At 40.7% G+C, this 27425-nt stretch overlaps 2 protein-coding genes across 9 annotated transcripts in view; one reads left to right on the top strand and one right to left on the bottom strand.

Moving 5' to 3' along the window:
* Window positions 1-8418, bottom strand: part of ift56 (intraflagellar transport 56) — a 30264-nt gene extending 21846 nt beyond the window's left edge. For 3 of the 8 annotated variants that reach the window (XR_010006301.1, XM_062980984.1, XM_062980990.1), the window contains exons 1-6: window positions 8133-8288; window positions 7875-8012; window positions 3702-3794; window positions 1209-1323; window positions 714-763; window positions 115-260 (exon numbers count right to left, since the gene is read on the bottom strand). Coding sequence is in view for 7 of the 8 variants with exons in the window: in XM_062980984.1 (XP_062837054.1) it covers window positions 115-260; window positions 714-763; window positions 1209-1323; window positions 3702-3794; window positions 7875-8012; window positions 8133-8135 (545 nt within the window). In the remaining variant the exon portion in view is untranslated. The other 5 variants (XM_062980985.1, XM_062980986.1, XM_062980987.1 and 2 more) reach the window with 5 other exon arrangements.
* A 9561-nt stretch (window positions 8419-17979) lies between these two features.
* Window positions 17980-27425, top strand: part of gucy2c (guanylate cyclase 2C) — a 79844-nt gene continuing 70398 nt past the window's right edge. The window contains exon 1 of the mRNA XM_062980991.1: window positions 17980-18184. Within this exon, the coding sequence (XP_062837061.1) occupies window positions 17980-18184 (205 nt within the window). The remainder of the gene's footprint in view (window positions 18185-27425) is intronic.

Genomic DNA, 27425 nt, shown 5'->3' with positions numbered 1-27425 from the left:
AAACAATTTATGACTGTTAGGAAAGTATATACTGAAACTTTACGAACTATTTCTATAATATTTTGTCACTAATAAATAGTTACACAGAGTGATGGAAGAAAAAGCTAACCTAACCTGTTATCAAGTAGTATGCGTTTATAGATATCAATAGCCTCTTGGTAGTGAGAGCGCATATAATGTATAGATGCCAGGCTAAGCTGATCTTCTGTTATGTCCTGAAGATTCTGATGGAAGCTCATGAGTTTCTTCTCATCACCAAACTAAAAGGGAATGTGATTTAATTCATTAAAAATATTATTGTCCAGATGTATGAAATATTCATTATTAAATACAGTTGTCAGAGAGCAATTCATTATCTGTCCATAATTTTCTCAAGTGCTGTTTTCTGTATGTCATCTTTCTTTTAGGCACCATTTTCCCTTTACTTCAGCCTTCTTTCCTATAGGACCCTTGTCCCTTAATTCTCTTTCCTCATGGGCCTTCTCACAACTTTTAGGCTTTTAATGACATTGCCTGCACAGTGCCCTACTACAGAAATAATTTTTTTCTCATTTAAATAAGTATTTAAGAAACTAAGATTTTAAAGTAAAATATGGAAAGATGGTCATATGGTGCAGGGAGGAAGAAGAACTCAGCTTAAGAATACCAAATTGCAATCTGTTCGATTACTTCTTTATTATGACTGTGGCTTATAATTTTTAATGCATACGCACCTTGTGAGCTAAATGGAATAATAAGCGATTCTGGAGTCTACTTTTGGGAGCTGAAATAGAAGAAATAAAAACATGCCAGCTCTAGAAACAATTCTGAGTTTTTTTAATGTATGAATGTGTTCCATTGCATGATACTAACAATAGAATTCTAGAAGTAATTATCAATTATTTCAGTGAGATTTATTTCTATGTCAGTGTGAATAGGGCTGCAGCTTCTGTCACTCATATCACCTAATCTTCAGAAATGGGGTTACAAAGTGGAGTCCACAACATGCGAGTGTGGAAAAGAGCAAACCACAGACCACTTACTACAATGCAGTCTGAGCCCTGCCACATGCACAGTGGAGGACCTTCTTATAGCGACACCAGAGGCATTTGAAGTGGCCAAAGGAAATTTAGTATAATGCCAAGTTCTTAACTTTGTTTGTGGTTTTTCTATACAGTATAACTGTATTCTAAATTTGCTTCTGACATGATAAATAATACTCATCTCACCTTTCAAGGCTGCTTGTTCAGCTTGTGTATACATTCCTAAAAAGAAATATGTGCATGCTAGATTCACCCAAACATCTGGATTGCAGCCAGCTTGCTTGGTCAAATTTTCATATTCCTGAAACAAATTACATTTTAATAAGATTTTGCTGTAGTCAGCACACACTACTTTAAAACTGCTTTAATTCTTGTTGTGATCTGTCCCAATACTGCTGGTATGAATAAAACAAAAACATTTTAAAAGGACTGATAATAATCAATTTCAATGTAAAATGAATCCGGAATATTTACAACAAGACTGTAGGGCATTGTTTTAATGCTCCTGTATTCCAGATAGAATCACAGATTTGGAATGGACCACAAAGGCTATCTAGTCCACCCCCTGCCAGGCAAAATACACTATACTGCCTAACACACATCATCGTGCCTCATATATCTCATATATATTTCTGGGCATATCTGACCTGCTGATTCCAAAAATGCATCAGTTTTCCTTATGAAAAATGAATCAGTTTTCCCTATGTGCTCTAGTTTTTGAGAAACACAACATATGCCATTTAGCAGTCACTATCTGCTCACCACAGAAAACTATTATAACCATATCTAAGAAACTAGAGCTGATGCAGCCTATTCAATGCAATTATCTGAATCAGAACCCCAATAACCCCAATAACAGGCCTAAAAATCAAGACACTTTGTTTTATTCTTTTTTTTTTTTTTTTTGGTTGAACTGTGCTATCTAAAGAATAGTGATACTGGCCTAACTTCACCTAATGCTGAGTTGTAGTCAGGAGGCTTTCTTGATTATATCACATGGTTGGCCTGCTGTGTGGAAGTTATGTCTTTACTTATTAAGTACCTATATGGGAATTAAAATTGAAAGTTTCATAATGTCTGTTTCTAGAAGAGGGCTGCTATTACATTACTATGTGGCAAGGGTGGTAAGGTGACTGATGAACAACAAAAATAATGGACAATAGGACAAATACATACACCAGATGCTAATGCACAGCAGGCACCAATGTGCATTGATTCCATTTAGCACTCTTGCCATTGTCCCAAAATGAATTTACACAACTCACTAATTGTTTAACCTTTCTGCTGTTTAGCTAAGTATATGTAAAATTTCATTAAGTGACAGGTGAAATAGGACTCCAGCAGGAATACTTAATAAGTAGAACAAATAATTTAGCAGTTGCTCACCAGCTGAAAAAGTTTGATCAGACTCCTACATCATAAAATCATTTTATGATTTAAATTACATTTTAAAAAAGATATGAAGTATTAAATAACCATAAAAGCCTTAAGAGTTGTACATATTCCATATGGTTAATTAATACAACGTATTTTACAACTAATTCAAAATTCAAAGTTATGGCTACTATGGTACCAATGACAGCTTTGATCATGAACCATAAAGTGGTAAAGAAAGTGAGAAACTGAAAACAGGAATACATTAAGATCAAGGAATACATAATTTCATAGTCAGTTCCTGATTTATTAAGGGATAGCCAGGCCTTATACTGATAGGGATGTCTTTAAAACATGACAGAAATGATGAAGCCATTTCAATGAAAAACAGAAAAAAATCTGTTTGATAAATCTTAATCAACCACGCCACCTTGTGGTGAAAGAAACAGACAGAACTGTTTCTATATTTCCCACAGCTGATATCTCTAATTGAGGTCTTTATAGGATTTTTTGCAATCTGCTTCAGAAATAAAGACTATATACAATATTCTAAAGTTCTATAAATTAATGTATGAAAAGATGGAAACTAATGTCTGAAAATGACAGAAAAAGAGGAATCAACTCATTTGTAGTACTATGTTCTTGTTCAATATAGTTCCACTGTTATCTCTAGCAATGCTCAAAATGTGCCATGTTCAAAATATTCTTCAAATAGATGCAGACTTACTTTCAGTACTTTAACAGATGCTTTTCTTGAATAATTACTTTGTACACAAGCAAAGGCTTTCCTTACTGACATTCACTTTGAGGAATAAATTGCCATCTAGTGATGCAAGTGATGTGCAGATTATTTATATTCGTTTTCAATTTATTTTTTACACAGAGAGTCATTTTCTACAACTTTAGACAAGTCATGATGATAATATATGCCTCAGAATATATTACTAGGGAATTCAAGCAGGAGAAAGTTACCGAAATTATGTTCTGCTTGGAAGCTTCCTACAAGCGTCTCGTCAGCCACTATGGAAAAGTAATGCTGGACAAGATCAGCAACCAATCTGAACCAGCATAAGAAAGTTGCCAATACATTTCTATTAACATTCATGACATTCATTTCTAAACTAGAGGAAATTATTAGCAATAACCTAGTATGAAAATGTAAGTTCTATTACATTAATTTTAGGACAATATGTTGCCCTCTTCCTTTTACCCTGTTCTAAGAAATTCTTCATTCCTTTTATTGTTCCCCTTTTTAGGAAAGCATCCCTCTTCCTTCCAAGAGGAAGCAGGATTTCCTCACCTCACCTCCAGTGCTCTTTTGTAGTCACCCAGATGGAAAGCACAATATCCAATATAGAGATCCGTATCTTCCTCTTGCTCCCCAACATGGCGCTTAAACTTGTAATAAGGGAAAAAAGAGATTGTAATGGTATCTAGTTGTGGGTGCACTCACACAAATTTTCTAAAATTACTTTATAATGACCACTTTCCAGACTAAAGCCATATGATAGAAATGCACCAATTCAGTAATTTTAGGGAGGGAGGATTTTTTATTGTCATGTCTTTTAAAAATTACAATTGTACATAAATGTATTCAGAAGAACACTTTAATATACACAAGAAGTTAAATGTAAACAAGTTAAACTGAGTGTTTAAAATGATTGGAACATCTATTTTTGATGACTGATAGAAGTTATGTGCCTTAAGATGGCATAACAAGCATCTCCATAGCAAAAGCCAGGTAACCGGTATACCGCCACTAAAGGAACAGAACACTAATGTCATAAATGTACACAAACCATCTTAATATATAATGATAAAGGTTGGAAAGATTATTTTTAACTGCTGCTCCCAGTGGATATATAAAGTATCATGTCTTATAAAATTACAGCATGACCATAAACTAGTGCATGCAGTCTATTCTCTCAAGCTTCATTTCTTTTCTTGTGCACACAGGCAAAGGAATACAGCAAAGGGACAGTTTTGCTTAATGATATAGAATCGTGGGATTCATAATTTGGTGAGGCACCAACACTTCTTGGCACGGAAGACTAAAGACCTTATAAAACGACAAGCCCCATGATTGCATAGCATTAAGCTATGGCAGCCACCGTGATGTCAAACTGCATTATTATTGGGTTGTTTTGAGTTTTCTGGGCTGTATGGGCATGTTCCAGAAGCATTCTTTCCTGACATGTCGCCCACACCTATGGTAAGCATCCTTAGAAGTTGTGAGGTCTGTTGAAAACTAGTCAAGTGGAGTTTATATACCTGTGGAATGTCCAGGGTGGGAGAAAGAACTTTTGTCTGCTTGAGGCAAATGTGAATGTTGCAATGCTAATCAAGGTGGCCAACTGCAACATTCACACTTGCCTCAAACAGACAAGAGTTCCTTCTCTCACCCTGGACATTCCACAGATATATAAATAATAATAATAATAAAACTTTATTTATATACCGCCCTATCTCCCAGATGGGACTCAGGGCGGTTTACAGTCATAAAAGCAACACAAACATTACATAACAACATAATACACATTATTAAACAAAGTAAAATAATACAATTATAACAATAAATCACACTTACATGACCAGATCAAGGGGACGGGAACCATAAAGGGAAATCTAATGCAATATATTCAGGCTCAGAAGTCGGCGGTAGTCCAATATAATTACTCAAAAACCTGCCGACACCACCAGGTCTTCAGTTCTTTACGGAAATTGGATAATGTAGGGGATTGCCTGATCTCTTTTGGCAATGCATTCCAGAGCCGGGGGGCCACTGCCGAGAAGGCTCGTTCCCTCGTCCCCACCAGCCGCACTTGAGACGGTGGTGGGAGCGCGAGAAGAGCCTCCCCGGAAGTTCTCAAGGTCCGCACTGGCTCATAGGAGGAGATGCGATCACGGAGATAGGTAGGGCCCAAGCCGTGTAGGGCTTTTAGGTCAAAACCTGCACCTTGAATTGAGCCCGGCAGTTTATCAGCAGCCAGTGGAGCTGCTTTAATAGGGGCATTGTGTGCTCCCTATAGCCGGCTCCCGTTAGAAATATATAAACCCCACTGGCCTAGTTTCCAACAGACCTCACAACCTCTGAGGATGCCTACCATGGGTGTGGGCGACACGTCAGGAAAGAATGCTTCTGGAACATGGCCATACACCCCGGAAAACTCACACCAACCCAGTGATTCCAGCCATGAAAGTCTTTGACAATGCATTATTATTATTATTATTATTATTATTATTATTTGTATCTCACTTTCTCTCTCTCAAGGAGACTCAAAGCAGCTAACAATTAAAATTAGGCAATGAAGAAATTGAAACTTAAAGTGTATAAACATTAAAATTGAATTAAATAGGGGAAATAAGGAATCAACTATCAGGGAGTATTGGGTGGTATAAAGTTCTACAATTGGAAAGATGGGCAAGGGAAATAAGAAAGAAATATAAGGAAGATAGAGAACTTACAAAATTTGAGAAGATGATTAGTCAAAGGGGGGGAAGGGAAGGAAAAGAAAGAACCAAAGGTATAACAAGTGATATTTACAAATTGCTAATAGATAAAGAACAGGAGCAGGATCACCTTAAAGAAATGTGGGAGTTAGATTGCAATAAGGAAATACACCCTCAAATCTGGAAAGAAATGTGGAATATGCGTATATTAAAAAACATGTCTATAAGAATAAAAGAGAATTATTATAAAGTGGTTTGGAGATGGTACCTCACACTAATTAGATTAAATCAAATTGATAAGAAATACTCTAAGCAGTGCTGGAGGGGCTGCCAGGAAAATGGTACATACAGTAGAGTCTCACTTATCCAACACTCACTTATCCAATGTTCTGGATTATCCAACGCAGTTTTGTAGTCAATGTTTTCAATATATCGTGATATTTTGGTGCTAAATTCGTAAATACAGTAATTACTACATAGCATTACTGCGAATTGAACTACTTTTTTCTGTCAAATTTGTTGTATAGCATGATGTTTTAGTGCTTAATTTGTAAAATCATAACCTAATTTGATATTTAATAGGCTTTTCCTTAATCTCTCCTTATTATCCAACATATTCGCTTATCCAATATTCTGCCAGCCCGTTTACGTTGGATAAGCGAGACTCTACTGTATATACATATGTGGTGGTCCTGTAAATATGTTCAAAAATTTTGGGAGAACGTTTTTAAAGAAATAAAGGGAATCATCAAAACAGAAATAATAGGAACGCCTGAAATAGCACTATTGTCATTTATGGATAATATTCAAATATCAAAAGAGTTAAAGGAACTAATCGCCAACTTGCTAACAGCAGCAAGATTGTTAATAGCCAAAAAATGGAAAGGTAGTGAGGAGTGCCAATTGGAAGAATGGTATAAGGAGATTTGGGATATTGCAATAAATGATAAATTGACATGTAAGATTAAAATTAAAAGAGGGATATTAAAAAAGGATGATTTTGGGAAGATATGGGGAAAATTTATAGAGTTTGTATATGTAGAAGGTAAGGGGGAAAAACCTGTAAAAGAAATAATGGAATTTTGGAAATAAATATTGTAATTGGCTGGTCTGGGGTGAAGGGATAGCACTAGGTGAGGGGTAATAAAAAGTAAATAATATGAGTATGTAATATAGAGAGTGAAAATACTATATGAGCTTGATATACATAACTCTGTATAGCAAATTTGTTAAAGAATGTATAAGTTTTAAGTATAAATAAATAAATATAAAATTTAAAAAATGAATTAAATATGGGGCCTATTGAAAATAATAATAATAATAATAATAATAATAATAATAGTAAATCATTATTTGTATCCCGCTTTTCTCCCACAAATGGGCCCAAAGGAGCTTAACAACATATTAAAAACAATACAGGCTCAAACAATCAACATATATAATTACAACCAATAAAATCTTTAAAATCTGTTAAACAACATCAAACACAGCATATTATTAGTTCTACAGTAGATGCCCCCAATATCTCTAAGATGAATCAAAGCTAAGAAGATGGGTGCAGCAGGCCTGTCGCTTTATTTCCAAGACATTGGCTGGATCTACACTGCCAAATAATGCAGTTTGAATTGCATTAGATGCATCTACATCAGGTATGGGCAAACTTCGGCCCTCCAGGTGTTTTGGTCTCCGACTCTCACCATTCCTAACAGCCTCAGGTCCCTTCCTTTCCTCCCTCAGCTGCTTAAGCATTTCAAACTGCATTATTTGGCTGCCTAATCCAGCCATCCATCGACAAAGTCGGATCATTTTGGAAATGAAAATGCATTAGATTAATCAACTCCTAGAGTTGGAAGAGACCCCCAAGGGCCATCCAGTCCAGCCCCTTGCCATGCAGGGCAACATAATCAAAGCACCTCCGACAGATGGCCACCCTGCCATTACATTCCCAGGAACTACTCCTAAACGGTCTCTCCTGGAACAGGGCCTATTCTGCGCCTCCTCTCCCACTCGCTCGCTCCCCGTGGGTACCTCGAGGAGGGCGATGGCCCCGGTGAAGTCCCGCTGGGCGAGCAGCTCCTCCAGCTGCGGGATGCGCTTGCCTTTCTTTTTCCGCATGTCCACCGCCTGTGGGCCGCTCCCCACGGCCGGCTTGAGCCTGGAGAGCATCTGCAAAGGCGACAGGAAAGGCCGTGAGACACCGCCCGCCCCCCTCACTCAGTCGGGGAGCCTCTCGCGCTCTCCCCGCCCTGCCCCGCTTCTCCGTCTCCATCTCCGTCTCGTCCTCACCATCTTGGCCCGAGGCCTGGTCCGCCACTTCTACCTCCGCCGCGCCGGCCTCGCCAAGGACTCCGTTGCCCTGGCAACCGCGCGCGCGGGGAGGTAGTTAGGGAAGGGGACTTTGGGCAGAGAGGCATCGAACTGCGACCGGGTGGCAACGGCGACCGATACTCACAGTTCCGTTCCGCAGCTCGCTCTCTGCTTGCAGGCCCTTTGTGAAAAGCCGCGGCAATCTGAGCGCAGTAGCAGGAGGGCGGGGGCTTCTTTTAGGAGGGCGGAGAAAAACAGAGTCCTAGATTTAGGGGGGGGGGGGGGGGGAGGCTCCCGTTTCCTTCCGAAAACTGCATTTATTAAACCGTAAAGGAAGAAAGCATGGAGAAATTTAGAACTGTTAATAAAATAGTTACTTCTTCAGAGTTAATTCAAGTATCTTGTTGAGTCAATTGCAGCAGTGTCTGGACCTGTTTTAGAGCCCATTCCGATAAATGACTTGAACAACAAGATTACGTTTTCGTGTTTCTCTCCATAGAACGTCAATTGCTTCCAAGCAGTGGAAACAGTGGTCCCTTAATTGCTTACAAGCACTTGGCACTGCTGGCTTTTCTTATGTGAAGGATGAAAGCAGACCTTTAGGTTTCATCTGAAAGACAAAAAACATATTGAAGAGTTCTTGTTATGCACAGAAACAATTAGAAGAGGCTTCGTGGGTCATCAATTCCCTCTCCTCAATGCAGTATCTCCAGCTAAAGCATTTCCTGATGGTCGCTGTCCAGCAGTCCAGCTTCTTTTTGGAGACATTTTAAAGACAAAGGAGATGCTGGGTCTGCCACAAAACCTTCTTAGGTTCCATCTGCACTGATCATTTAATGCAGCTTCAAACTGGTATCGAAGAAGGTGGTTTCACTGTGGAGATGATCTATCTATCTATATATAAAAGGGTAATGAAATTTCGGCCTAGGATAAAACAACAAAACTACACATCCCAGAAACACTAAACTTGGCAGCACAACCCCTCATCCATGCCTCTACGTTCATACAACAAAAAGCTCCAGCTACTCCAGAAAACGGCCAGGCTTTGAGACTGCAAGGCTATCCACTGCTATTCCATCTGGCCAACAAAGGATTCCCATAAGCCACAGCAATGCGCGGCCGGGCAAAGCTAGTATATATAAAAATTTAATGTGCAGCTTTACTATGGAGTAAACAACAAAACCACTGAACCAAATCACATCCAAATCACTATCATGTCAGACTACACAGAGAAGCCATTGAAATCCACAAGCATGTGGACAACTTCAACAGAAAGGAAGAAACCATGAAAATGAACAAAATCTGGCTACCAGTATTACAAAACTCAAAAATCAGAACAGTAAATAAAAAGCAATACTCTGAAAACAGAGGGTTTCCAGACATGAATCAACCAAGGGCAGTTAACGACTCTAAACAAAGGATGCCCCAGAGGCAGGAAGAAGACAGCAGATAAGCTTTTCAATGCTAATTTAAGTGATTAACTACACATTCACACTGACCTCTCTCACCCTAGACTTTCCACAGATATATATTAACCTCTTTGCTTAGTTTTCTCCATACCTCACAACCTCTGAGGATGCCTGCCATAGATGTGGGCGAAACGTCAGGAGAGAATGCTTCTGGAACATGGCCACACAGCCCGAAAGACATACAACAACCCCACATCCAATTTGGCCACAAAAGACATAGTCATCCAATCTATGTCTTTCAAACAAACAAACAAAAAAACCTAGAAAAATAAAGCCCAAATTAGAGGACAAGAAAGAGCCATTTTCCGCCTTTAGAAATGTAGGCCCCGCCCCTTTAGGCCCCGCCCACTTCGTATCCTAGCAATTCCCTCAGCCAAAATGGTGCCCAGGGCACAGGCAGAGTGCACTTAGTCCTCATCCACACTGTCTATAAAATACAGATTATCTGATTTGAACTGGATTATATGGCAGTGTAGACTCAAGTCTCTCCCACACAGCTATATAACCCAGAATGCCAAGGCACATAATCCACAGTATCTGCTTTGACCTGGATTATTTTAAGTCCACACTGCCATATAACCCAGTTCAGTGTGGATTTTATACAGCTGTGTAGAAGGGGCCTCATATAATCCAGTTCTAAGCAGATAATATAAGATTGTAAATATAATATATAATAATTACTGTGGTATAATAATACAGAACAATATAATCTCTGAAATCAGGACAGTAAATAAAGAACAACACTCTGAAAACGGAAATTCCAGACAGGAAAAAACCAGGGACAGCTAACACCTCCCAACAAAGGATTCCCCCAGGCAGGAAGTATCCAGGCTTTGAAGCTGCAAGGCCATTAAATGCTAATCAAGGTGACTAATTGCAGCATTCATACTTGCCACACGGAGACGATTAATTGCTATTCAACATGGGCAAACAAGGATTCCACAAGGTAGAAAAACGGCCAGGCTTGCAAGCAGCAAGACTATTCAGTACAATTCAAGCTAGTCAAACAATGATTCCCCTACAAAGGAAGTAGCCAGGCTTCAAAGTGACTCTTTGATTGAGGGTGCTACTCCAGCTCGTCAAACAAGAATTCCCCTAGCTATAACACAGCCAGGCATTGAAGCTGCAAGGCTATTCAGTGCAATTCAACCAGACCAACAAAGGATTAACCTTGCAGAAGGCGGCCAGGCTTTGAAGCAGTGATACTACTTTGTACTATTGAAGCTGACCAACCAAAGATTCCCCTAGGTAGCAACCAGCTAGGCTTTGAAGTAGTGAGGCTATTCATTGCAATTCTAGCAGCCCAAAAAACCGTTCCCCTATAAAGCAAGTGCCCAGCCTTCCGAGCAACAAGCCTATTCCTTTGTATTCCAGCTCACCAAACAAGGATTCCCATAAGAAGAAAACAGCCAGCCTGCAAGGCTATTCACTGCTATTCCACCTGGCCAACAAAGCATTCCCATAAGCAATGCGTGGCCGGGCACAGCTAGTTATATAGGAAACCCTGAAATCAGCTTGAGGTCCAGATGCTGTTTGCACAAACCACAGAGTACTGATGCACATTAAGGGCTTTCTTTTGTGTGCTTTTTTAGGAGTTAGATGTCTGACTGTCGCAGCTGCATTAAATAGTCAGTGTAGATTCATATAATACAGTTTGATGCATTGTATGTGTCTACACTGACCATATAATGCAGCTTGACATGGATGTCAGGGGGGATCCTTGGTCAGTGGAGAATGATTATGGCCCAGTCTTGTCTCTGATCAAAAAGCTTCCCCTCTCCTCATTAAGAACACATCTTTCATGAGTTGTGATAAACCATTTATTGGTCAGTTGTCACAAATGTATAAGTTCACATTGTAATGATTGAATGGCAATTATAGCAAATATACAGGTTATTATTAAATTTATTTACATCCCCAATTTTATCTCAGGGACCAAGATCCAAAGCAGCTCACAAACTTAAAAATGAAGTCATTTTCTAACCTACAAAATAGAAATATTAAAATAGAATTAAGTACAGTATTATCATTATTAAAACAATTGAGCTAAAATGACATAAAAACAAGTAAGTATAAAACTGTTAAACACAGTTCAAACACTATACAGCAATGTCCCCAGCCTGTTCTTAAAAACTTCCTGCTTTATAAGTCTGCCTAAATGAAAAGATTTTAGCCTGCTGCCAGAATGACATCAGGCCTCCTTAGGGAGAGAGTTTCGGAGCTGAGAAGCAGCCACCAAGAAGATCCTCTCTTGCTTCCTCAAATAGCTTGGACCCAAGCCATATAGGGCTTCTTGGGTTATAACCAGCACTTTGAATTGTGCCCAGAAAAACACTGGCAGCCAATGGAGCTGTTACAATAAGAGAGCTGTCCACTCCCTGTAGCCAGCCCCAGTTATCTGGCTGCAATCTTTAGACCAGCTGAAGTTTAGAACACTTTTCAAAGACAAATAGCACCAAATAGTGTATGTTAGGTAAAGGTTTCCCCTGACATTAAGTCCAGTCATGTCTGACTCTGGGGGTTGGTGCTCATCTCCATTCCTAAGCCAAAGAGCCAGCGTTGTCCGTAGACACCTCCAAGGTCATGTGGCCGACATGACTGCATGGAGTGCCCTTACCTTCCCACCAGAGTGGTACCTAATGATCTACTCACATTTGCATGTTTTCGAACTGCTAGGTTGGCAGGAGCTGGAGCTAACAGCGGGCGCTCACTCCGCTCCTGGGATTTGAACCTGGTACCTTTTGGTCCGCAAGTTCAGCAACTCAGTGCTTTAACACACTTTGCCACCGGGGCTCCTATAATGTATGTTAGAGTAATATAAACAGGATGTAACTAAGGTATGTACCACCATGGCCAAATTGGCATCTCAAGGAACAGGAGCACAAGATTTGAATGTGCGAAGGCAGTCCAGGCCACCACAGAAACCTTGGCCTTAACAGGTCTTACAGTAAAAGTTAGAGTATCTTCAAAGGAAATAACAAAAGACCGTCTTTTGTTGGTCAATGTGCGGCGATTCTGATTTTTTTTCTCAAACAATTATATTGCATGAGTATAGGCAGGTTAGAACTGAGTAGGGCTATTGGCATCTCAACACAGACCATAAAGCATTCCTTTTCTCTTGTACTTTATCTTAAAGGGAGGGGATCCCACTGCAAAGTGTACAATAAGATGAAGGTCATTTGGTCAATCAAAAAAGGTTTTTTTTAATTCTATATGGCCTATGACAGCTAAAATCTATGTCACTTCTCAAAGGTAAAGTGTTGGGCACTATTTATGGTATTGCAATCAGTGTTAGGGAAGTTCTTCACAAGCCCACTACCTCTCTAGGAAATTAGTTCTAATTCAGATTTTAAAATTTGATAAAGTGTCTAACTTCTGAGAATATTCTGAGTCAGGGGATAGTATTTTAGTAAAATATGCTTGTAGGCTTTTAGCTGATCCTGTATATTATGACATGCTTTCATGTGCCCCATTATCTGTGAGACGTTTCAGGAATCCTACAAATGGGTTGACAAGTAGTGGGATAGCCATCTTCACTCTAACACAAGCCACAAAGAATATTGTAAAAATCCTTCATAAGTCCAACAAAAAATGCAAAATATTTCTGCAAACTTTTGAAATCAGACTGTTCTTCACGAGACAAATGTGATTTTTAAAAGCAAGCAGAAAAGGTATGTTAGCATCTTGGAAAGCTATATTCTTTGACTTGTAGTTTCTTCTTGTTGTGTGTCTTCTTATCATATATCACTTAGAGTGGCCCTAAGTTTTCTTGGCAAGATTTGTTCATGGGAGGCTTGCAGTTGCCTTTCTCCGAGGCTGAAAGTGAGATTTGCTCAAAGTTACCCAGTGAAGTTCCAGGATTCAACTAATTTATCAGACGATGCATGACTTTGATGCCACTTATCAATAAATGGCAGTAAGAGAACCTTTCAGCTTTGTTTCATCTATTACCTCTACAAGGCATCAGCAACTATTTTCTCTCTCTCTCTTCATTTCTGTTTTACTGGTTTATGTTAGCAAATCTGGCCTTAGAAATATAATTAACATATACTAAATTGTAACTTGAATTTGGAAAAAGTCTCAGATGAACAACATTTTGGAGGGATCCATAGTTTCTATGCCTGAGTTAGGTCATGAAAAATCGATTTGCTAAACATAGAAAACTTGGGTTGTTTGCACAATTGCTGTTAAGTTTCCTGTTTGTTCAAAAATAATCTCTGGCAGGTTATAAAAGTTATATTGTTTGTTCAAGAGAACAGTGAGTGATTGCATAGCTCAAGTATTGATTTTAAAAGACAATTTAATGGTGCAATTAATCTTATTGTATATATATTCGGAACAGCCACAGTTTTTCCTGGAATTTTTTTTTTTTCATGTCAGGAGCAACCGGAGTTGCTTCTGGAGTGAGAGAATTGGCCGTCTGCAAGGATGTTGCCCAGGGGACGCCCGGATGTTTTTGATGATTTTACCATCCTTGTGGGAGGCTTCTCTCGTGTCCCCGCATGGAGCTGGAGCTGATAGAGGGAGCTCATCCACACTCTCCCCAGGTGGGATTCGAACCTGGCAGCTTTCAGGTCAGCAACCCAACCTTCAAGTCACTTAGTCCACTACGCCATCTGGGGGCTCCTGGAAATTGAAAAGAAAATGAAATAGTTATTGTATGTACAGAATGTGAACAGGATTTTGTTATCTGTATTTTTACACAATGTTGTGCTATTGTGAATGTGTGTTTTTAATACAGTAGGTTTCAATCTGTTTTACAGTTTAATCTCATTTTATTGTTTGTATCTTATTACATTTTAACCATGTGTTTTTTAATTTGTTGTAAACAGCTTTGAGTTCCAAATGGGGGAAAGGCAGGATAAAAATAAAAATCATTTTAATCCCTGGCAAAGTTCCATCAAGATTTCAGTAACTTTAGCCCTTAAATATACAAGTACTTTGTCAAGCTTTGCACTCAGGTCTGCCAGATTGCGGCAATACTGATAAGAACAATAACATTGTCTGCTTTGTAATATATATGTAGCAAAATCAATACCGTTGCTTTTATTATACCATATTCTGGCCCAGTGTTTGACCAGAGGCTACTCAAGGATTATGATTAGGAGTCTTGCAACGGGTCATAAGGGGTGGGAGGAAGATATTGAATATTCAGTGGGTTGGGGAGGGATGTCAAGATGGGCTCTAGAGCACTTTTTGAATTTCAGTATGACTGCAACTTACCTCTACCTCGGTGGACTTAGATTTAACGAGGAGGGATGCATCCTCAAGGGTGGAGGGGGAGTTCCAGTGGGGGGGGGGGGGTCCATCAAATTAATCCGAGGAAGAAGGAGTTGCGGAAGAAGGAGGAGACAGTATCTCCATCACGGGGAGCACAAGAGATTTCTTGCTGTTCCCAGATAGTCTTCTCCGGTAAGGAACCTGGATGTCCATGGTAGCAGTCCCCCCAGACTGAAACTGCTGTTGTTTAAATGCCAAGTCAGTCAATGGCAAAACACCTATAATTCAGGACCAAATCCTGGAAGAACAACCGAGACCTGGTTGGACGAAGCCGGGGGGGGGGGGGGGAGGTTAATTTCTTCTGGCTTTGCCCACCAGTTTTTTTGGGTGCTGTAGCAGGCTTGACCTGGGGGGAGGAGTTGCAGTGATCTATCATACCAACCTGCCTAAGTACTAAGATCTTTTGGAGAGGCTCTTCTCTTGCTGCTGCCATTGTCACAAATGCGGTTGGCATTGATGAGAAAGAGGCCGTTCTCGGTGGCCGCCCTGATCCCCTGGAACTCCCTCCCCAAGGAGATTAAAACAGCCCCTTCCCTGACATCTTTTAAAAAACAGCTATAGACCTTTCTGTTCCAGCAAGCATTTAATGAAGAAATCTAATCTGAAATGACAGGAAAGCTAACTTGCAGTGAATTGTGCAAAGTGTGTGTTATTTTAATTGATGAGTCCCTGCAATAATAGTAATTATTAAATGATTTTAGAATGTTTATTTATGTCATTCTTATAGATGCTTTAATTGTCATATGTGTTTGTTGTTTGTACTGTTTTTAAAATGTTGTGAGCCCATTCTGGGAGAAAAGTAGGATATAAATAAAGATTTATTGTTATTATTATTATTATTATTCCCGCTGGAACGGTACCTATTGATCTACTCACATTTGCATGTTTTTGAACTGCTAGGTTGGCAGGAGCTGGGGCTAACAGTGGGTGCTCATTCCGCTCCCGGGATGTGAACCTGGGACCTTTTAGTCCGTAAGTTCAGCAGCTCAGCACTTTAACACCAGGGGCCCCACAAAATCTACTGGCCAAAATTCCATTGCTTTGCTGGTGGTGTTATGTTGAAGGTGGCAGTATCAATGGCAAGGAGAAGGTGGTAAAAGGAAGACAAATGGCAATGAGAAGAAGGCAACAAGAAGAGGATTCTGTCACAGATAAATTTCTATTTCATCCTTCCCATAATGTTTTATCTTCAAGAACTTACGTTCATGAAATAGGAGGCTTAGAGTTGATCTCCCTCTCCTTTTGCTACAGACGTCATGCTTCGATAAATAGGGAAGTCATTGCATTTCCTATTCTTTCTACTCAGAAATGAAGGTGGGGTAGGAAGAGGAAGTTTATAGTGCTGCCTCTGTGGTGTCGTTTAAACCAATTTAAAAAAGGAAGGCATTTGAATAAAAAATGAAATTAAAGAGTAGGAGAAGTGGAAGGATATGAGAGAAAAAGGAATGGAGATGACACACAGAAAAAGAAGAGAAAGATAAAGGAGTTGAGGATGGACTCAGAGCTGAGAGCAAAAGGGGGGAAGTGGGAGGAGGGCTGAGAATTGGGACATGTGAGGCTGTTCTAAAGGCACTTCTATTCCTGGAGCTTTTAGAAATAGCAATTCTTTTTATTGTCCTCCCCCCAACCACTCTTCATAGTGTAGTCCACAAGAGATACAGATCTTAGGACCATGGACTTTTCTTTTTCTGTTGTTCCATTACTATAAACTTTGAATGTTGATAAACACATTCCTATAAAGAATTAATGAAAATGTATTCATAATAGTTCTCAATGCGAAGTTAAGCAGTCTTTTAAAAATAAAAGCAGAAGAAAAGTGAATATTTACAGGGTTGCTAACAAGGTACTTTCCATCATTTCCTACAACGTTGCACAGCAACTTAAAAAAGTTACTTTGAGGTTTTCAGTACTTAGAATTTTACAGCGCACATGGTCAGTGAATGCTCCAAACAGTCTCCAAACATGCACATATCTTGCATACAATCCCAAAGTACACCTGACTTTTTGTTAATATTATGTGCCTTCAAGTTGATTCTGACTGATGGCTATCCCAGTGCCTTTTTATTAAGTTGAGAGACATGCCAACTGTCACCCAATTGGGTTTTCATGACAGAGCAGGAATTTGAACACTGGTCTCCTGAAGCTCTAGTCCAATCTCAAACCAATACACCAAGCTGACAACTGACTTAGATAATGCCATTTGTTATAACACAATATCTCTGGCTGCCTCTTAGTACAATTTCTACCATTTAATGTTTGAGAAGCATCTCTATCACTACACGTATAAATACAGCTGGTTTTAATAATAATATTCATAATTTCCATGCAGATTGCAAAGATAAATTAACAAATAGCATTAATTTATCACCTGTAGAGTTACTTTATCTAAATTTGAGCTATTGACCAAAGGGTCATATGTGAACTTTTATTACTGTTTGATATTTTGAAAGTCTCACCTGAAAAAGGGAAGGAGAAAGGTGAGAATGTGATAATCAAATATATGTTGCTACCAACAGTAATTAAGCATAAAGAATGGAAACAGACACACAAAGGAAATCATAGTTCTTATATAGTACATGTGGGAGCTTCCTTCTTGCCCACATTCTACACCAATCAAGAATTATCTTAAAGGATAAAATAAACAAGCCGCCATCTGTGTTTCCCTTCTGTATTATTGAGCTTTTTGTTTCATCTCCATTTTAACTTATTTCCTTCTATGCTGCTATTGTCCCCTCCTTTCTTCCCCCTGGTCATCATGTAGTGTATCCTTATCTAGCAAGGTGTGGCTAATGCCTGAGTTTTATAGCCCCAACGTTCTCAACAGCAAATACGAAAACAACCTTTGGCCCTTTCCCATTTCACGGGTTCTGCTGCTAATTGTTCACAGGCAGAAGTACCAGCTGGGGCAGTTGGGTGTGGGGTTGGAAAGAGTGCTAAAGCGGGGAACAGAAGAACCAATTCGAGAAAACAACTAATTGATCAAGCAGTGTGCATATGACAAACCCACTTGCCTTTGCTGAAATCTTTGGCCATGGAGCACATGCAAAGAGCAGCCTTTCCCTAGGCAACAAGGCATAATGGGGCAGCAAAAGCTGGATCAAGTTTTGAGGGCATTGTTCCTCTTCACTCAGCTGCTGTGGCATAGCGGTGAGGGCAAATGTCTTGATAATGACCCTTTGATCAATGTAATGATACTGAGTGACTCTGATGTTCCAGTGAGCTCAAAAAACATTAAACCAGCTGTTGAAATGGGCGTGGAGCTGGTGATGTCCATTCTGAAAGGTAAGGGCATGATTGTTATGGCATTTCAATATTTTGAATGGGAAAGGTTAGGGAAAAAGAGTGAAGACATTCAAGTTCATTATTAACATACTGAAGGATTCTACTCCTCTGTGTTTAGGATGTTTTTAACGTCTAACCTGTCTTTAAAATGTGTGGATTTCAAATCTTTTAATCTTGAAATTCCTTAGTAAAAAACACTCTAATCATCAGAAGACTGAGAGGTGGCATGACAGTTATCTTCAAATATCTAAGAGATGTCATGTGGAAGATGGACTAAGCTTATTCTCTGATGCCCCAGAGACTGGTAGAACAAGAATCAATTGTTTCAAATTATAAAAGAGATTCTCCCCTTTTCACACTTTTACTGTAAGAACTGTTTGACAGTGGAATGGAATGATTCAGAAAGTAGAATCTCCTTCTTTGGAGATCTTTAAACAGATGTTGGATGTGCATCATTCAGAACTGCCTTATGGTTTGTAGAAATTCTCCTTGTTCCTAAATGACTACAATTAAACAAATCATAGTACAAAATACATCTCAGTTACAATTACTTTCAATTCTGGTAAAGCCTAAAAAGCTATTGTATTTCTTGTATTAAGTTTTTTTATCAGTCCAGATGTTTGGACAGGTGCAAAAAGGGTAGAGAAGAAAGGTATCTGAAAGTTATTAGGATACTGTTCTTTCTTTTTAAAAATTACATTCATTTTAAGTTTTTCCATGATTTTCTGAAGTCCTCCACATGTATATGTATTAAAATTTCTGTTATAATCTTTTATTATTTTTTAAAAATTGTTATTTTTAGAAATGGGACTTAAGTGGGTGAGAATCAATGAGAATTCTAACCTCAAAGGTTGCATAAATTATCCAGTTGAGTGGAGCTACTCTTGAGTAAGCGGTTTCAGTTTTCTAATACAATTTCCACAGCCCTCAAAGACTAGTCAAAAGCAAGTATTAGTTTTGCAAAAATATAAGAGAACATAGTTAAAGAATCAATCCATGTTTCCACTTAGATCCCTTCTCCAAAATATCTCTTGATACAAATACTGCGATTCCAAAATCCAATAAATATATCCAAAATTCAAAACACTTCTGGTCCCAAGCATTTCAGATATGGAATTCTCAACCTGACAGTTTCTGTGATTGTTGAAGCAGTTTGGTCACTGTTAAACAGGCATGTGCAATCCATGAAAAAAATGGTTCAATACTCACTTCAAAAGTAGGGGGCACCGGCGCTTCATTTCTAAAGTTATTTCTGAATTTTGAAGCAAAAAATTCAAAACTTTCCGAAACTTCTGAATCTTCATATGTACTTTGTTAATGGTGGATGCGCATGCGTATGAAGGAAAACATTATCACCAATGGGGAAAATTGAGGGGCCTCTCTCTCTCTAATTTTTTGAGCTATCCTAATGAAATTTGCTAGTGGTAGAACACAAAAACCACTGTTAGCTCACCAAATCTAAGAACATTTGACTTATCCTCAGATTTTTGGCAAATTTTCAAAGTTTTTATAAAGAAAACATTTTTTAATAATAACAAAAATCTGTTCCTGGTTTGAAAGTGTTATTTCCTGTTTCATTGGATTGTCTTTACTTGTTAACAACTTAAGTTGTTGTTCTACTTCAGAAACTTTGTTTTTGTGGCTGAAACTTTGTTAAATTGATGGACAGTGTCCCAGGAAACTATAATGTGCTATCATAGCACCATGTCCCTTGCTCAAAGACAAAGTTTTGGCAGTGTAAAGTTTTGCCATGTTTCTATGACAGAACCAATTAGGAAATGACATTTATCAACCAGGAATAGAAATCATAGTACACCATCAAATCACTCCTGACAGTTGGCCATCAGCCTCTGAATAAGTAAATCTGTTCCAGGTTTGAAACTGTTTCATTGGGTTTTCTGGGGCTGAGAGTGTGAGACTTGCCCAAGATCACCCAGTGGGTTTCCATGGCTGAGTGGGGAATGAAGCCACAATCATACTTCAACTCTCAAACAACTACTCTACACCATGCTGTCCCAAAAAGGGGGGACTGTTCCTTCCTATGAGGCTTAGCCCACTTCCGATGTTACACTATGTCTTAGGAAAAAACCTCAGTCTTTTGTTTTTTATGAATGCTCCTATGAGAAAATGTATAAGGATGTGGGTGAACTACAATTCCCAAAAGTCTTGGGTCAACCCTCCCAAAACTCCCCCACAATTTACAGCTGGCCATATTGGGTCTGTGTACCAAGCTTGCTCAGATCCGTCACTTTTCTTCTTATTCCAGATTATGTGGCAGTGGGGACTCATATAACCCAGTTTAAATCAGACAATCTGGGATCAGATCCTGGGATATAGGGCAGTGTAGATCCAGCCTGATTAGTGATTACTCTTCCACACTCTATCCCAGGATTTGATCCCAGATTATCTGCTTTGAACTGGATTATACGAGTCTACACTGCCAGGTAATCTGGGATAAGAAGATAATCTAGGAATGGGTTTCTTCCAATGGGGTTTAGGCAGCTTCTAACCAGGAGGGGATGGGGCTTACACATGTCACATACACACAAATATAGAGTGAATTTTAAAAGGAATACTACTAAAACATAGATTTAAAATGCAACCTTTTCCCTTCCCAGAATGATACTATTATATATATTTTAACATGAGTCCCTTTCCATCTCAAATCTAGAGAGAAAGGTGGGTGCCAATAAATAATAATAATAATAATAATAATAATAATAATAATAATAATAATAATAATATCAGGGTAATTTTAAATAACAGGGGGAAGTTGTGGAAAATCCTTAGCAGGGTGATAGTTTGCTTTTCCTGCCCATTTCCAATTTTCTTCTCGCCCTGAAGTGGAAAGTCAGTCACACACCAAGCTGGGTTGAGAGTATTAGTCTGGGGTTTTGCCAGCACATTGCAAAGGAGATCCTGCAGAGGTTGCAAATCCAGGTTCCCCCCACTTCTGCAAGCTGCTTGCTCCACTTCTGCAAATCGGTTTAAAGAGCCCCATAGCAACCAACCACTCCAGGACAGGAAAGGGGAGAATAGCAACAGCAGCCACCCAGCCACCAATGCCCTTTGCAAAGGAGTGCTTGCAACCCTTTGCAAGCCGCTTGCTCCACTTCTGCAAGCCGGTTTAAGAGCCCCATAGAAATAAACCACTCCAGGACGGGAAGGGGATTTCTCTCCTGAATAGCAAAGGTTGGTTGAATTAAAAAACTTTCTCATATATCCGAAGGTTATCCGAAGGTATTTCGAGGCATCGGCACCAATGCTTCAAATTGGAAGGTTAATTCCGAAGTGCTGTTATGGTTGAGCCTTATGGCTCCGATACTGGGAGACGAGGTCGTAAGACTCCTCAAGAGTCAGACTCTCTTGAGGAGCGCGAAAGGAAACGGCTCCGGGACTTATTTGCAGAACCAACAGACGAAGACTCCTTTGAGGGTTTTACCGAGGGAATGGAGGAAGAGATGGTTAGCTCAGAGGAGGATGACATGGAATGGACTCGTGTGAGGGAGGATTTGGGTGTCACCGGCAATGATAGCATGGGAGGCGACTGGCGGGTTGCAGGATCGGACCCGTGGACGGGCTGGAGGGATGGAACGGGATCCACAGCTGGGGATGCTGTGGGGCGTAGTCAAAGGTGTTTTAGCTCTGATGAGGATGATGATGATGAGGCACCTGGAATTAGGATAGCAGCTGATAGTGATGAGGAGTTATGAACTGGCATAAAATGGGGTTTAGAATCAATGGCTAATTGCGTTGGGCAAGGTAATCTGGACGAACGCTTGGGCTCTTGTTGGGGAATTTCCTGAAGACGGGTGTGATTCGTTTGCTGAATACCTTGGACCTCCGTCGTCTTTTTGACGGACATTAATAGCCTACTCTGGATTGACGCTGGACTGACTGACTGACTACGACCTCGGACTATCCCTTCTGTGGCTATCGGTGGAACTGGTGAACTAAAGACGTCTGTACCTGGCTTTCGACCTTGGACCGGATTGGGACCCCGTTGACCGCTGCTACCCTGATTGATGTGTCTGGACCCGGAGTTCGCTCGTTGCACGGAGGAGTAACAACTTAGTTACTCAATCGTAGCTTTTGAGTAGCAGAGAGGAATCTGCTGCCAGTTATTTGTGTTTCATTGAATCTTTGTTTACCAACTTTTGTTTGTTTAAAGTGCCAGGCTGAAGTAAGCATTTTTGATTTAACCCGGATTAAACTCCTGTTTAATCCAGTTTATCTTTTGAACCGTTTTTAGTATCAGCGGAGTCTTTTTGTATCTTTTCACATTGAAGGCAAGTGTTTGCCTAGCCCTTTGTTTCTTACGGGCATTTTTGGTTCTGTAACTTTAATAAACTGTGTTGAACCTTATTTGGTGGCGTTCTGTCTGTGACAGATTGCCCAACGCCCTAAAAAAGTTTTTCTAGTTAGGTATTTACGTCAAGAAGACGATGGAGGAGCTTAAGGCTCGTTTTGACCAGCTGCAGGCTGCATTTTACGCTGCACAGGCAGCACAGCCAGCTAAAGGACATGTAATGACTCCTGAACGTTTTGATGGGTCTCGAAACAAATTGCCCACTTTTTTGGCGCAAATTGAACTTTATTTTTCTCAGATTAGCGCACAAGCTTTCCCTACGGACACCAGCAAGGTGGCATTTATTTTGAGTTTGTTGACCGGTCCTGCGGGACAATGGGCCACTAATTTGATTTTGGGAAATGACCCAGTCAAGGACAATTTAAATGATTTCAAGAAATTATTATCTGACACTTTTGGGGATCCCCTCCGTATGGAGAATGCTAGCTGGGCTCTTTATCGGTTAAAACAGGGAAAGGGGTCTGTTTTGGACTATTTAAATAAGTTTAACTCTTTTCGTCATCAACTAGACTGGGGGGAGAACGCGTTTATGCTTTTGTTTATTGCTGGCTTGAATGATTATCTCCAGGATGAATTGGTGCGTTTAGAGCCGGCAGAAGACTGGGACGCTTTGGTGGCTAAGGTTTTGCGTTTGGACGCCCGGTTCGAATCTCGCAAACAGTCTAGGGCAATGTATGCGCCATCTGTATCTGCGCCTAGGACACCTGTGGCAAAGGGGGAGGAGCCTATGGAACTCGGGGTGTTTAGAAAATTGTCAACGGCAGAAAAAGACCGTAGAAGGCAATTGGGATTGTGTTTATATTGCGGGACTGCTGGGCATTTCGCTAGGAATTGTAATGTTAAGCCTTCTCAGCTTTCGGGAAAAGGTCAGCCCTAGTGCGACGTGAGTCCAACGCATTAGGGCTTATAAAGCAGTCACTTGAGGGGAAGAAACATGTTTTTGTACCCATCTCCTTATCTGTTGGGGGAAAAGAACTTGCTTCAACTCTGGCACTGCTGGACTCAGGGGCTACGGTCTCGTATGTGGATGTTGGGTTTGCGAGGAAGCATGGGCTTCCTACAGTACATAAAGCATGCGATATATGGGTGGAAGGAGCGGATGGGAAACTACTGGAGTCTGGGGTGGTTAATCGAGAGACCTCAGCAATAACGTGGGAGGTACAAGGAGTAACTGGAAAGTTTGTATGGGACATTACACGGTTACCAAGATACAATGTAATCCTGGGAATGGATTGGTTAACTTTAGTAAATCCTCAAGTGGATTGGGTGAAGCGTACTATAGCTTTTAAAAGGCAGGAATGTTTTGCTTTAAATCCTTCTCAGATTGACATGGAGGGAGTGCCTGCTGAATATAGGGAATTTCAAGATGTGTTTTGTAAAAAGGAAGCGGATAAGTTGCCGCCTCATAGACCATACGATTGTGCGATTAGATTAATAGAGGGGGCTAAGTTACCAGCAGGAAGGTTGTACGCTTTAACGGTACCAGAAAGACAAGCCTTGAGGGAATTTCTTGACGAGAACCTAGCTAAAGGGTTTATTCGCCCATCTAGCTCTCCAACTGCTGCACCTGTGTTCTTTGTAGCTAAAAAGACAGGGGAGCTTAGACTAGTATGTGACTATCGGGTTCTTAACAAGCACACCATTCGTGATAGATATCCGCTACCTTTGATTTCGGAATTACTGTCGAGAGTGCAAGGGGCTAAGATCTTTACCAAGCTTGACCTACGGGGGGCGTATAACTTGATTAGAATACGGGAAGGTGACGAATGGAAGACGGCATTTAACACGTGTTTCGGATGTCACGAGTTCCATGTAATGCCTTTCGGATTATGCAATGCACCTGCTGTCTTTCAAAGATTCATAAATGATGTATTTAGAGATTTAATTGATCAATTTGTAGTGGTTTATTTGGACGATATATTAATTTTCTCTAAGGATGAAAGGGAACACCAGCAGCATGTGAAGCAGGTACTACACCATCTACGGGGTAATGGGCTTTTTGCTAAGGCTTCCAAATGTGTTTTTCACGTGTCTGAAGTTGAGTTCCTGGGACATGTAGTTTCGGGAAAGGAACTAAAAATGGACCCGCACAAAGTTGACGCAGTCAACTCGTGGCAAGAACTCGTCTAAAAAAGATGTACAGCGATTCTTGGGATTTGCTAATTACTACAGAGAGTTTATCCCAAACTTTGCCAAACTCACTGTACCTTTAACGCAACTCTTGCGTAAGAAACAACCGTTTGTGTGGGGACGGGAGGCTCACGATGCGTTTCTACAGTTGAAGTCTAGTTTCCAGGCTGATAATATACTAATCCATCCAGACATTGATAGACCGTTCATAGTAGAAGCAGACGCTTCTAGTTATGCGTTGGGGGCTGTATTATCTCAAAGGGATTCATCAGGGACTTTGCGTCCCTGTGGATTTTACTCCAGACAACTAACACCTTTTGAACAAAATTACACCATCTGGGAAAAGGAATTGTTGGCTATTAAGGTGGCTTTTGAGGTGTGGCGGCACTGGTTAGAGGGCGCACGTCATCAAATTGTGGTCAGATCTGACCACAAGAATTTAGAACATTTACAAACTGCCAAGAAATTGAATCAACGTCAGATTCGATGGGCCTTGTTTTTCTCTAGGTTCAACTTTAAGGTTCAGTTTGTGGAAGGGAAAGTAAACTTGCGGGCGGATGCATTATCTCGTAAGCCTGAGTTTAAAACTTGCGAGCAGACAGTGAGTCAGACAATTTTGCCTACTGCCTCTTTATGCGTGGTAGAAAACGAGGCTGGTTTACACGCTCAAATCCTAGAGGCTCAGAAGGACGATAACTGGACTCAAGAGCAACTCATGTTACTTTCGGTAGGGACTCGTACTGTGCTGCCTCATTTACAAGACCAGGAAGGGGTATTGGTATGTAATGGACAGGTTTATGTACTGGTGGGTGCACTCAGGTTGGAAGTCATTAGGGCACATCATGATGAACCGATGGCTGGGCATTTTGGCAGGTTTAAGACCGTACAACTCATTACCAGGAGCTATTGGTGGCCTAAAATGCGACAGGACATTCTCCGTTTTTGTGATAGCTGCGCAGTATGTCAGCAGAGTAAGACGCCTGTCGGGCGCCCTAGGGGTTTATTATCTTCCTTGCCTGTTCCTGAGAGACCATGGCAGATTATTTCCATGGATTTCATTTCTGACTTGCCTAGGTCTGGGGGTTATACATGTATTTGGGTGGTGGTGGATTTATTTTCTAAAATGGCTCATTTTATACCATGTTCAACAATTCCAGCGGCTCCTACATTGGCTTTACTATTTACCAAACATATTTTCCGTTTGCATGGGGCTCCTGAGGTTATTATCTCTGACAGAGCTCCTCAATTTGTGTCTCGTTTTTGGAGGCACTTCCATGAGTGTTTGGGAACCAAATTGAATGTCTCCTCTGCTTTTCATCCACAAACGGATGGTCAGTCTGAGAGAGTTAATGGGTTGTTGGAGCAGTATTTACGTTGTTTCTGTTTGGAACAACCGAGTGCTTGGGTAAAATGATTGTCGGTGGCTGAATTCGCCTATAATAACGCTGTACATACGTCTAGTCAACACACACCATTTGAATTAACTTATGGCTTCCATCCGCGGGGAGGGGTGGCGCCGTCAACCAATGTGGTTTCCTCTGATCCGGTGTACCGTTCCTCTGAAATGGCTGCCTTACATGATGTTGCTCGTCGGTTGTTATTAGAAGCTAAGGCAGCGCAGAAGACTCAAGCCGACCGCCATAGACAAGCCGGGGAAGAGTTGGAAGAAGGGGATCTGGTTTGGTTATCCTCTAAATATATTAAACATGCTGGGGGAAAGTTTGTGCCACGGTATTTGGGACCTTTTCCTATTGCTAAAAAGATTTCTTCTGTGGCATTTAGATTGCGCTTGCCATCTTCTTTTAAGATCCACCCTGTTTTTCACCGTTCTTTGTTGAAGTTAGATACTTCTGGGCGCCGTAACACTGTAGCCGAGGAGATCACTGCTGTGTCTCCACCTTTGGAGGAGGAGGCCTTTGTGAGAGGGGATAGTGTTATGGTTGAGCCTTATGGCTCCGATACTGGGAGATGAGGTCGTAAGACTCCTCAAGAGTCAGACTCTCTTGAGGAGCGCGAAAGGAAACAGCTCCGGGACTTATTTGCAGAACCAACAGACGAAGACTCCTTTGAGCATTTTACCGAGGGAATGGAGGAAGAGATGGTTAGCTCAGAGGAGGATGACATGGAATGGACTTGTGTGAGGGAGGATTTGGGTGTCACCGGCAATGATAGCATGGGAGGCGACTGGCAGGTTGCAGGATCGGACCCGTGGACGGGCTGGAGGGATGGAACGGGATCCACAGCTGGGGATGCTGTGGGGAGTAGTCAAAGGTGTTTTAGCTCTGATGAGGATGATGATGATGAGGCACCTGGAATTAGGATAGCAGCTGATAGTGATGAGGAGTTATGAACTGGCATAAAATGGGGTTTAGAATCAATGGCTAATTGCGTTGGGCAAGGTAATCTGGACGAACGCTTGGGCTCTTGTTGGGGAATTTCCTGAAGACGGGTGTGATTCGTTTGCTGAATACCTTGGACCTCCGTCGTCTTTTTGACGGACATTAATTGCCTACTCTGGATTGACGCTGGACTGACTGACTGACTACGACCTCGGACTATCCCTTCTGTGGCTATCGGTGGAACTGGTGAACTAAAGACGTCTGTACCTGGCTTTCGACCTTGGACCGGATTGGGACCCCGCTGACCGCTGCTACCCTGATTGATGTGTCTGGACCCGGAGTTCGCTCGTTGCACGGAGGAGTAACAACTTAGTTACTCAATCGTAGCTTTTGAGTAGCAGAG

Source organism: Anolis carolinensis, chromosome 5 (assembly GCF_035594765.1).
Source record: "Anolis carolinensis isolate JA03-04 chromosome 5, rAnoCar3.1.pri, whole genome shotgun sequence".
Classification (NCBI taxonomy): domain Eukaryota; kingdom Metazoa; phylum Chordata; class Lepidosauria; order Squamata; family Dactyloidae; genus Anolis; species Anolis carolinensis.
This window is presented reverse-complemented; position numbering and strand designations above follow the sequence as displayed.